This window comes from Meleagris gallopavo, chromosome 1 (genome assembly GCF_000146605.3).
Source record: "Meleagris gallopavo isolate NT-WF06-2002-E0010 breed Aviagen turkey brand Nicholas breeding stock chromosome 1, Turkey_5.1, whole genome shotgun sequence".
In the NCBI taxonomy this organism is placed as follows: Eukaryota; Metazoa; Chordata; class Aves; order Galliformes; family Phasianidae; genus Meleagris; species Meleagris gallopavo.
The window spans coordinates 135,242,460-135,254,349 of NC_015011.2; the positions used below are offsets into that span (position 1 = coordinate 135,242,460).

Consider the following 11,890-nt stretch of genomic DNA (forward strand, 5'->3'; position numbering starts at 1 on the left):
AAAAAAAAAAAGAAAGAAAAAAGTGTCCAGTGAAAAGAAGAAAAGGAGAGTCTGTGTTCTGGGTCTTATTTCATAGTCTCTGGATAAAATGCAGAGATCATTTGTAGTGCTCACAGGCTCACAGCCAGCTGCCCTGTACGGCTGTGGTGGATCTGCTTGGCCAGACTAGAAACACACTGAAAGTGATAAAAGTTTGCAAAGGCCAAAACTTCCTAGGAAAGCACTAGTAGGAAGGATGATCACTTGATGTTGCACCATGCTGCATCCTTACATTGTAGAGTTTTCTAGTCTTATTGAATGCAAGAGCATCTGGCAATAGTGAATAGTTCTCTTCCTCCTGGAGAGAATGGATAATCATGTAAACACTGTTTAAATCACTCAGAACACCTGCCAAGCCTTTAGGAGCAGGAGAGGCTTTGTGGAGAGAGGAGGAAGCAGACAGGGTGATGGAATATCCTGTGCCTTTGACAAAAGGACAATACTTTCCTCATGCAATAGTTGGGCCAAAGTAGATGCTTCTGGTACAGTAGAGCAGAGCAAAACTCATATTTCAAACATTGTTACAATGGCAAATTCTTGTAGGAAAAAGGAGGGGTTATCCTCAGAAAGCTCATCAGGAGAAGTGCAGTTCTAGGAGCATACTGGAAAGAGTTGAGAGATCTTCTCAGCTCTACACCATTCCTGTTCCAGGGTATGCTCAGTTTCCAGATATTAGGACTTTACAGAAATCTCTCTGATATACTTGTTTATTTGCACTACGACAGCATGAAGTACCACATTTCTGTATTTCTAAAGCTGCCTTTAAGAAATAATAGTGAATTGTAATATTCAAAGCAGGTGAAATTCCTAATTTAAGCATTTTAGGAGTTAAGCAATCTGAAGAGTACCACAGGTCATCATGTATGGGTCACAAACAGCATCACACTAACATGTTTTGTGGTACTGGGGTTGTCTTTCAGGTGTAAGAGGCGATCCAGGCTTTCCAGGTGCTTCTGGACTACAGGGAGAACCAGGAGAGCAGGGTGATCGTGGGCTGCCTGGTATTCCAGGATTCTCTGATGGTAATATCCCAGTAACACTTGTTCCAACAATTTAACAAGTTTTAACTGGTATGGGATTGAGGTGGAGAAAATGCATGTACAGTGGTGAAATATGCAGTGCAGTGTGGTAAGTAACTAACTGCAGTAGCAAAAACCGAAAGGTGCATTTGATGTACCTGCTTTGGCCCCAGTGAGTCTTTGCAAAACAACTGAGGTAGAGATGACGGCAGAACCTTGCTTCAGTACCAACTGTTGATTTGCCCAAGTGAAAAGTGCGGTTACACTTTTTGTTGTACACTAACACGTCTCCATTTTTCCCTGCTTCCTACATGCAATTATAGGAACGGTCCCTTCTGTTACCTTATAGCTCTTTGTGCAGTACTGGTAAGAAATTCTTCTGAGTTTCTTCCCTGGTTCTGTTTCAGGAGACGCAGATAAGCCAGGCTTACCTGGAGAGATAGGACCAAAAGGTGAAAAAGGTGAAGAAGGATCTCCTGCTTATCAAGCGGGCCCACCTGGGTTTCCAGGTAAACATGGCGAACCAGGACCCCGTGGTCCACCTGGTCCCCCTGGAACTCCAGGTAAGTGCAAGAAGAGATGGTGAGAACTCAGGAACATCATTGCTTATTTTAAAGATAACAGTTGGCAAGACAAAGTGAAAAAGTAGATAGAGGGAATGAAACAGAGTGGGTGGTGGAAAGACACATTGGATAGAAGTGATGTATGCTCATTGATGGAAGAAGGTTTTGCATAACTTTCAGACATTCCTGGCAAAATTTGAAAAAGAGGTCTGTTTTGGGTTGGTGGAGAGATATGAGCATTCTATTCTTAGACTTGCATTCTGCTCTGGTAAAAGTAATTTTCACAGCTCAAGTTTCAAATGAATTATATGTACCAGTACTCTTACTTACTCCAGTGTGCTAGACTGAGAAGGGTCTGGCATGAAGGACACTGACTGTATATGTTGAATTTAGGCAACAGAGGTTAAAATGGTAAGTTGTGGAAAAGTTTATTTTTTTGTCTCCCCAGTCCAAGAATACTAGCATTCTAAAAGAAGTCTTACAAATGGTCATCCAGATGGTTAGGGATCTGAAGCAGAAGTCATAGAGTGGGTGGCTGTGAGAGCTGGGTTCCTTCCTTATCCTGGAGAAGAAAAGTGCTAAGAGGAATCTTACTGCTATTTTTGTGTACCTCTCTCTCAGGAGGTCACAGTGAAAATGGAACCAGACGCACTGACTGAGCAGTACAGGTGGCAGGGCAAGAAGGAACATTCATAAGTTTTCACGAGGGAAATTCTGCTCAGATGTTAGGAAAAACTTTTTCACTCGGTGAAAACTTTTTCACATCTGTGGTCAGATGGCGGAACAGTTTGCCCAGAGTGGTTGTAGACTTTTCATCTTTGGGGATACTCAGTACTCAGCTGAATAAGGCCCTCAGCAACTGGTGTAATTGTGAGGTTAGCCCTGTTTGGAGGTGCTTTCCGGAGGCCAGTTCTAATTCAGACTACACTTTGTATCTGTGAAATGCACCACACAGCAGTGCAAGAACAGGAGTGGAGAAGAGGATTGCAGGAAGTAATCCAGAGCAGGTGGTCTGTGGTACTGCAAACTGTGTTGTGCCGAGAGTTTGAAACAAAGGAATTAAGGGTGAAGAGACCAAAGAATGGATAGAATCATCTACCACAGCAGGAAAAGAAGTAATGAGGAATAGGAGGCTGTTACCAGAAGTTTCAAAGGTCATATCCACAGTAGCAGACTTAGGTCCTGGGACTGTATATGTGTCAAGGCCATGTCCTATAATCATACCAAAATAAGACATGAGACATTCCCTCATGCTAGTTTCCAGACAAGGAAATCCACGGCCTCCAGCCAGTTGCTGGTCACTGGAGTTCTGCAGTGCAGTCATGGCCAGAGGGAGCAACAATCCAGGCAAGCTGGTCTGGGTGGACATTCAATGCTGAGAAATAGAAAATATGAATTCTTTGCTAGCAGATGAAAGCAAGTAAGGCTTGGGAATGCAGAGACAAGCAAATGGCTTCTGAAGTAGGTGGCTGTACTAGTACAAAGAGGGAGGAAGATGAAGCTTGGATAAGTGAGATGGTAAGGGACCATTAACACACAAATGGAAGTTACTGAGAATGGGTTTGGGAAGCTGTGACGAGGGGAAGAAACAAGAAAAGAGAATTTAATAATCTGAGTTAGACAGTCGGTGACTTTAGGAGAAACAGAAAAGGAGAGACATAGTCCAACTTGAATAAGGTGGAATGAGGAGAAGCAGTACATTAATTTACAGTACATTATCTTCTTACTCTATTGTGCTTCTAGGTTCTCTCTTTGGATTAAAAGGACAAGAAGGGACACCAGGTAGACCTGGTGCACAAGGTTTTCCTGGGCCAAGAGGACAAAGAGGACCTAAAGGTAGGTTATAATAAATAAGTCAAAAGATAATCTGCTTTTATGCATTGTGTAAAACTTCCATTGTTCTAAGTTTTAATTAAGTCTAATTATGACATACTCAGGGACCAATGAATTTGATCTGAGGCTTACACAACAAGTAAAAACTGATTTAGTTTCTTTCTAAGAAAAAAAAAAAAGCGATTTTCTCAAATACTTGAGGTATATATGTGTGTATAAAGGATACAGTTTGAAGTGTTTGTTGTGACAGTTTTCTTCTCTTTCCAATCACTTCCTTAGGCGAAGAAGGTGACTGCAGTAAATGCCTTCTAAGTGATGAACTCAGAAGGGGATCTACTGGCCCCCGTGGTCCTCCTGGTTTTCCAGGAACCCCTGGCCAGCCTGGGAGAAAAGGAGAACCTGGTGATCAAGGTCCACATGGTATTCCTGGCTACGCTGGAGCAAAAGTGAGATACTTATTTCTTTAATGCATAGTTTTGTACATCTACTACAAATAAAAACCAGCTATTCTCCATGAGAAAAAAAATGATGAAAAATACAATTTTTTTCTTCTGTGCCACCTCCATAGTTTTCAGATTGCTGCAAAATACCAAGAGCTAAAAGTTGCTAAGATGGGAATTAAAATAGTTTACTGTGGGAAGAGCAAAAGATTTCCACATAATCTAAAATGCACTTTCCATTTAAACAAAGCTGTTTCAGCAAAACTACAGCAGTGATTATGAAGGGAAACAATTTAATTAGTTCCTTCAAATTGTTTCTAATAAATGTAAGATTCTTGGTTAGAATATTAAATGTAAGATTCTTGGTTAGAAATACATAATTTTTTCCTAAAAAAACACTGTCAACAACCCTGATAAGAGTGTTTTGCTAGTAAGTACTCACTTGTTATTTACTGCTAAAGGTGCTATATTTTGTGTTATCCCAACTGCTTTACGTTTTCTCACAATTGAAACTCAAGATTTTAGAGTAAGATTTTAGTTAAGCTAACCCCAAAACTGATTTGGTTTGTGTAGAGATGTCAGAGCAAATAAAATGCTTTCAGTCAATAATTTTGGGTTTCTGAACAATTAAAAAAAAAAAAATTACTTGCAACTAGTTAGAGTTTGGATTTTTTTAGAAAATAAAAGTTCTATTTTCTGTGAGTCAGGGAAAAAAGACACATTTTGAAATGTTCATTGTTGAAACTTTGGTTAATTTTTACAAGTTCTGCAATTTTTTTTTTTGCCTTTGAAATGATAATAATTATATTATCTTCATCCCAGAATTTAAGTTACTGTAGACCTAAGACACATATAGACATGTCATATCATAGTAGAATACTCAGCAGTAAAGCTCTGACTTTATCTCAACTTCTGGTCTGGCACAGATTCACCATAAAACAAAGTATTTTAATTATTCTTAGTCCATATTCTTAGCAGAAGTGAGTCCATAATTTTCTTAACACATTCAACAAGTTACCTTTATAGAAAATCAATATATTTAATTTAGATCAGATCTATGTGAACTTAATGTAAACATAGACATATATATTCCAAGCAATGGACATTCTTTTCTGTGGAGAAAAAGAAATTAGAAATAGCTGTAAGCCATTTTGAAAACACTCGTGTGCTAAGTTGCATGATACACATTTAAACCTAGAAAGCAACAAAGTGAACATAATACAGTGCAGTGCTATTGCTGAAAATTTCTGCAGTTGTACAGTCAGTGACATAATTCAGTATTATATTAAGTTTTTGAGATTTCTTTTGGCCTATAAAAACCATTGTCCAAAAGAAGAATCTCTACAGGGATATATAGATGTGGCTTCACTGAAATGCAGGAGGTAAACACAAACAGGTAAAATACGATCCTTTTACTCAAATTTGGTCTCCCACTTTAGACTTATAGAAGTGTGAACCTATATTCTTGAGATGACTTTCCATTTCCACACATGCTTTTCACCTAAGAAATGCTTGGAAAATGCCAATGAAAGACAGCGATGGAAAAGAAATCAAATTAAGTAATTTATGGCAAAGGAGTATTTCGGATAAAAAATAAATGCTTCAAACATTCTCTTCATATATTGTGTGCACTGAAATTCAGTAAGACGAAGATAGGGAAAACATAGTGGCCTATATTTTAGTGTGCATGAATATGATTTTTCAGAACTAAAGCTAACTGGGTTAGAACAATCAGCACTAAATGAATCTGTAATGTTGAGCCCTTGGCATCTCCCATGCATTCAGTCTGGTGACTCAGAGCTCTTGTGGAGAAATCTAGTAGTGCCATTTTCAGCTGGGCTGCTGAGGAGAATCGTGCACTATACCAAGGAATGCCAAGGATTCATCCTTAGCTTCATCACAGCTTACCTTAGCAAGAGAGGAAATCTCTCTCCTTGGAGACTTTAAATCTTGACTGGACAAGGCCCTGAGCAACCTGCTGTAGCTCTGAGCAGCAGATTGGAATGGGGACCTCCAGCTGTCCCTTTCAACCAAAATCTATCCTATGGGGCTGTGGTTTGGGGTACTTCACTTAATCGCTCTATGCCTAAGTTCCTTCCTCTCATAAATGAGGAAAATTGCTGGTTTTCAACCCTACAATGGTGCTGTGAATCACAATCCATTGCCAGCCATGCAGCTGTCATCTTTTTAGACTGGGAAAGAGAAAATGCAGGTAAATATAACAGAGTTTTGTTACCATGGTGCCAAAGTGTTGCTTACAGCAATTTCCTTCCTGGCAAACAATAAGTAATTTACTACATTTTCTCTCATGCAGTTCTCCAGCTGTAGTCATCTACAAGACTTGATCTTATGATAAGCCACAGACCTCCTAATGCTATCCTCATGTAGAAGCACCCCTACCATGCTATATGGGCGTTAAGTAAGTTAATAAGGATTCAGGCACAAGAATAGGATTATTGAAGAGGAAATCATACAGAGAGTAGTAAGAAAGCGTTACTGTCGTGATTTGCTTGTTTGTTTAAGCAAGACAGTGGAAACACAAATCTGGGTAATTATTTGTTAAGTGGTTTTATTTTGTGTTTTTGAGGGTTTTTTTGTTTGTTTGTTTGTTTTCTGATTTGTGTAATGCCAGGGACAATCGGGCCAAGAAGGATTTCCTGGACCAAAAGGAGAAAAGGGAGATTCTATATACATAACTACTAAAGGTAGAGTAAAAATTCATGTCACATGTATTTTGCAATTATTTATACCTTTTGTGAGAGAGCAGTCTCCCAATGAAAGGTCTGCTTTAGGCACCAAAGGAATCCGAGGAGATCCTGGACTTCCTGGTATCAGAGGAGAAGATGGTTTCCCAGGCAGAGATGGATTAGATGGTTTACCAGGACTGCCTGGCCTTCCGGTAAGTAGCAAATTTTAAGAAGGGAAGAAAGGACGACCCAGGGAACTACCGACCTGTCAGCCTTACTTCTGTGCTGGGGAAGATCATGGAACAGATCCTCCTGGAAGCTTTGCTAAGGCACATGGAATACAGGCAGGTGATACATGACAACAAGTATGGCTTCACCGAGGGCAGGTCCTGTCTGAACAGCATTGTGGCCTTCTATGATGGCATGACTCCATCACTGCACAAAGGAAGAGCCACTGACACCATGTCTGGACTTCTGTAAGGTCTTTCACACAATCTCCCACAACATCCAACATCATTCTGTCCAACTTGGAAACAAAGCCCTAAATTATTTCCGCCACACTCAATTACTAATGCATTTAATTCTGAGGATTAATGATCATTAGGCTGCCCTTCACACACAGATGGTGATGCACAACTGAACTGGCCTTGCTGATTATTGATATACTAAATATCAATTTTACTCTCAGATTCTTTAGAACCACCTTACACTTTTATTTATTTATTTCAATTTTATTTAAATAAAAAAGTGGTACTATATAACCCATCTAGGCCACTTTTATATAAGTGGTTTATTTGTGATAATTAGTGGTTTATTATCTAGAGATTGTGTGTGGCATTTTGATATGAGGGAGTTAACAGTTTCCATCCCCAAAATGTAGGTGACATCATTATTTACATGCTTGATAATACCTCATCACCTATCACAAATGTTGTTTTCCACCACTGGGTTCTTGCATCATATACAAGGATGGACCAGAGCTTTGTCATCCAGTGTGGCCTACAGTGGGTTTTACTACTAATAAAAATGGTGCTTATTAAATCTGTGGATGGGAACATTTTCTGGTGATGTTCTAAAGATGTTGATTTAATATTGCAGTAACATCACTAGAGTAACAGACCAAGAAAAATCTGCCCACTTGGGCACAATTTTATGTCAGCTTCTGTCAAGATCTAAGAACTAAATGCCACACCAGAACTAACTTTCATGCACTCTAGTGATGTGTATGCTTTCCCCCATGTCCACTCACAGCATTTCAGAGAGGGTAGTAAGGCTGTCTACAGCAGCGACTCATATTTCCCATATGTTCTTCATTGGCCAGCCTTTTTAGGGGAATGCTCCCTTTAACAGTGCTTCTCCCATGCCTTTTCTGCTGTGGGGGTCTAAAATAATGTCTGATTATTCCAAATATATTGTATTTGCAATTTTGCTTTAAAAAGCTGGGATGCAATACATAAGAAATAGCTGCCTATAAGATGTTATTCATCAGAGCCCCTCACTGCAAGAAAGTGTTCAAAGAAGGGTGATAAAGCTGGTGAGGGATCTGGAGCACAGGCCTTATGAGGAGCAGCTGAAGGAGCTGGGATTGTTCAGTCTGGAGAAGAGGAGGCTCAGGAGAGACCTTATTGCTCTCTATAGCTACCTGAAGGGAGGTTATAGTGAGCTGGGGGTCAGCCTCTTCTCTCATGTAATTAGTGATAGAACTAGAGGGAATGGCTTCAAGCTGTGCCAGGGGAGATTAGACTGGACATTAGGAAATACTATTTCTCTGAAAGAGTGGTCAGGCACTGGAATGGGCTGCTCAGGGAGGTGGTGGAGACACTGACCCTGGAGGTGTTCAAGTTTGGATGATGAGTTGAGGGACATGGTTGAGTGAAAACTATTGGTGAAAGGTGGGTGGTTGAACGGGGTGATCTTGTAGGTCCTTTCCAACCTTGGTGTTTCTATGATTCTGCGAGAGTAGTTCAACTCTGAGTTTTGTTTCTTTCGCAGCAAAGGCAGAAATATTCATTTCCTACTTCCCACAGGGTGATGGTATCAGAGGTCTCCCCGGGGATCCTGGTTATCCAGGAGAATTAGGCCCGAAGGGCTTTCCAGGAGAAACAGGCCTGCCAGGTGGAGGATTTCCTGGTCCAAAAGGATACCGTGGTCCTCCAGGTGATCATGGAACACAAGGAAACCCTGGGATTCCAGGTCTGCCTGGTCCACCAGGAGAGCCTGGCCAAATAGGTAAGAACAATTTCTCTATCTTATATCAAATCCTTGTGAGATCATTATTGAATTGTGTGTACAGCATCTGTTCCGAAACAATGTTGAAAATGTAGCATTTGGTGGAGGATTATATGAGTGAAAGGGATTGCCTTCATTAAATGTCCAGAAATCTTTTTTAAAAAGTAGTTTCATTTAAGGTATTGAAATAGCATCAGGGAATGTGTTGATGTTAGCAATTAGAATCTTATTTATTTTAAGCAAATGCAGGGAATGGAGCAATGTTCTGCCTTTAGATTACTTACAGGTGGTTTTCTCTGTTCTTCTCCACCCAACTTCGTCTTTTAACTGAGCAGAGAAAATCCTTTATCTGTCCTTTAGAGTTCTTCATGGTATCTTTGCAGCTATCTGAGCCCCTTCTTGCATAAGATTGCCAGGGCTGTGCTCACAAAAGCTCAGACTTAGAGGATTTTGCTTGAGTTCAAGATGCCTAGCAGAATATACAAGCCAAAACAGGCACATGTCAATCCCCCACAGTACATGTGACATATAGGCTCCTAATGCAGGCTGTAATTAATATATGGATAGAGTTCAAATGTTCTTGTTGTATACGGTTTCTCCAATGCATAATGCATAAAATAACATATATCTGATGTTGTAATAGATGTTTTCTTGAGAAATGAAAGCTTTTTAGATTTTTTTTCTTTTAAATGATAACTATCTTTTCTTATTCTTTGCTCATAGACTGTGGGCAGGTGATTGAAGATTTTCCTAGAGGAGATGCAACTGATCCTATATGGTCAGGTACTGAACATACAAATGGCTAGAATGTATTTTAACATTAAGTTTTATGTGGCTGTTATAACTTCATACTTTCTTTCTGATGACTGCTTTGAATGCTATTAATTGTAAACTATTTAAACTTCAGGTCACAAATAACCATGCATATGCAGTACATAGCTCTAAAGTGAGTTAATCGAATTGAATGTTTTCTAAAATTCTTGCAGTCTTACCTCTACAATCCAGAAATTCTTTGTTTAATTGCTCCTGTTGTGTTTATTGTGATAAAATAATGATTACCATGAAAATTAAGCAACAGAGCAAGAAACGAAGTTCCAAAGAGAATATAAGAAACTTTTGGAAGAACTCTGAGTGAGGAGTTTCAATGCAATCTGACACATAAAAAATAAGGACCTTCAGTTGTACCGTAATTTGACTTGATGTATTAGGTGGTATAAATTGGCTGTGGGAAAACAAAGTGTCTCCCTTGTTCTGGTAATACAGCTGTCCAGGACATTGAAAAAGCCTTCCCACACCAGCCTAGCTAAAGTAGCCACCACCATAGTCTCTGTAAAATAGGCAGAAGAGCGGCTCTTGATTAAATTACTGGAGTTGAGCTCTGCATGAGTGGTCCCTGAAGAATGCCACCCATAACCAGTGTTGCATTGTTGCTGTTTTCTTAATGAAGAATAAAACTTCTAAAATTGGGATTTCTCCTGTTGATTTCATTCACCTGCTTTGAGAGTGTTATCCTAACTGCAGGCACAGCACTGATGAGAGACAGCATGTAAGCACACATGCTGTGACTAAACATCTTTCTTGGCAGGTGGAGGCTGTGTGAGGCCACCAAAGGGATCTCAAGGCAACCCAGGGCTGCCAGGAGCCACAGGTAATGTTTTATTTTCACCTTTTTTTTCACAGATACACTATGTTTTGAGAGAGATCTTGCCAACTCTAACATAGTTGCAACTTAGTGGACAGTGTGTTTTAGAAAGGCCAGTGGAGGAAAGAGTTGACTTGAAACAGGCAGAGGTCTAAGCAGCATGCAGCCTTGGTGGCTGCAATGCTCCTGAATCAAAGAATCATAGAATTTCCTGAGTTGGAAGGGACCGACAAGGATCGTTGAGTTCAACTCACAGCTCCAAACCCAAAAATCAAATCCTGTGCATTGTCCAAATGCTTTCTGAACTCTGGCAGGACCTGTATAGCTACTGTTGAATAAGATGCTTGTTTTCTGTAGGAAACATACAAATAAAATGCTTGCAAAATAAACATTGTTACATAACAAAACCTTTGTCTTAGTACTGTTTGGCACAACATGTTAACACCAACTAACGTCACATAATGAGTTGCTGAAACATGTGGTAAACTGTGGCTCCATTCCCCATCTGCTCCATTCTTTCTCTAATACGGCTTTTTAATTAGAATGAGAATGAGCAGAATGAATGAAAGTCAGTTATTGCAGATGGGAAACAAAACGAAGATGCCATTTAGGTACGAGTAGTTCTAGAATTTGTTGTTGAGTCCTAAAAACCTAAGATTTTTCCTTCTAATTGCTTTCTGAGAAGTTTTTGTTCATATAAGGGAGAGAACAATAGTTCTGTATTGCACTCAGAAAATGCTTTTCATGCTGCACTGGCTATTTATGTGCTTCTTAATTCTGGCCTTTGAAAGGTTTCTGTATATGACTCACCAAAAAACAAACAAACAAGAAGTCCAGCAGCTAAAATGGCAAAAATTGATGGCTAAACAATAGAAATTCTGAAAACTAAGTATCAAAATTCAAGTGATACTTTCCTTTTTGTTATAGTTAGAAGTGGAGAGAAACTTACTTTCAGTCTAATAAACTGAGCTGTAATTCATGATGATGCTAAGCAACAGCACTTAAAATGTTAAAGCATGTTGCTGACCTTCAAGACTGAGCTGGGAACTGAAAGAGTGCAGGGAGCAGGGGAGTAGAGAAAAACAAAGTATTGCATGAGGGTTATTTTAAAGGAACTTGACCAAAAAATCTGGATCTTGGAATGCGATGAATTGATGAGACTCGTGTAATAAAGCTATTGCATGAAAATATATGTATATAATACAGTTTTATAAACATAAAAAAAAGAATTTTACAAGATGTTTGCAGTTTTTGAGGTGCTAAAAAACAGTTATATGAGCTCAGTGCCAGAGCAACGCATTTTTAGGGCACAGCTCTTATTTTACTACCTAAGCTATAAACCTCCACTATTACAAAAATAGTATGTAGGCTATTTAATTTGTATGCAGTTTCTAGGATGGTTAGATCTAACCTCTAGCCTTGTATTTCTTTTTTTTTT

At 39.4% G+C, this 11,890-nt stretch overlaps 1 protein-coding gene across 1 annotated transcript in view; it reads left to right on the forward strand.

Annotated features, from left to right (window-relative positions):
* COL4A2 (collagen type IV alpha 2 chain) overlaps positions 1–11,890 on the forward strand; it is a 141,113-nt gene that overhangs the window by 105,153 nt on the left and 24,070 nt on the right. Inside the window, exons 18-26 of the mRNA XM_010728555.2 lie at positions 960–1,061; positions 1,466–1,621; positions 3,365–3,457; positions 3,734–3,900; positions 6,527–6,599; positions 6,687–6,793; positions 8,609–8,810; positions 9,534–9,593; positions 10,396–10,458. Of these exons, the coding sequence (XP_010726857.1) occupies positions 960–1,061; positions 1,466–1,621; positions 3,365–3,457; positions 3,734–3,900; positions 6,527–6,599; positions 6,687–6,793; positions 8,609–8,810; positions 9,534–9,593; positions 10,396–10,458 (1,023 nt within the window). The remainder of the gene's footprint in view (positions 1–959; positions 1,062–1,465; positions 1,622–3,364; positions 3,458–3,733; positions 3,901–6,526; positions 6,600–6,686; positions 6,794–8,608; positions 8,811–9,533; positions 9,594–10,395; positions 10,459–11,890) is intronic.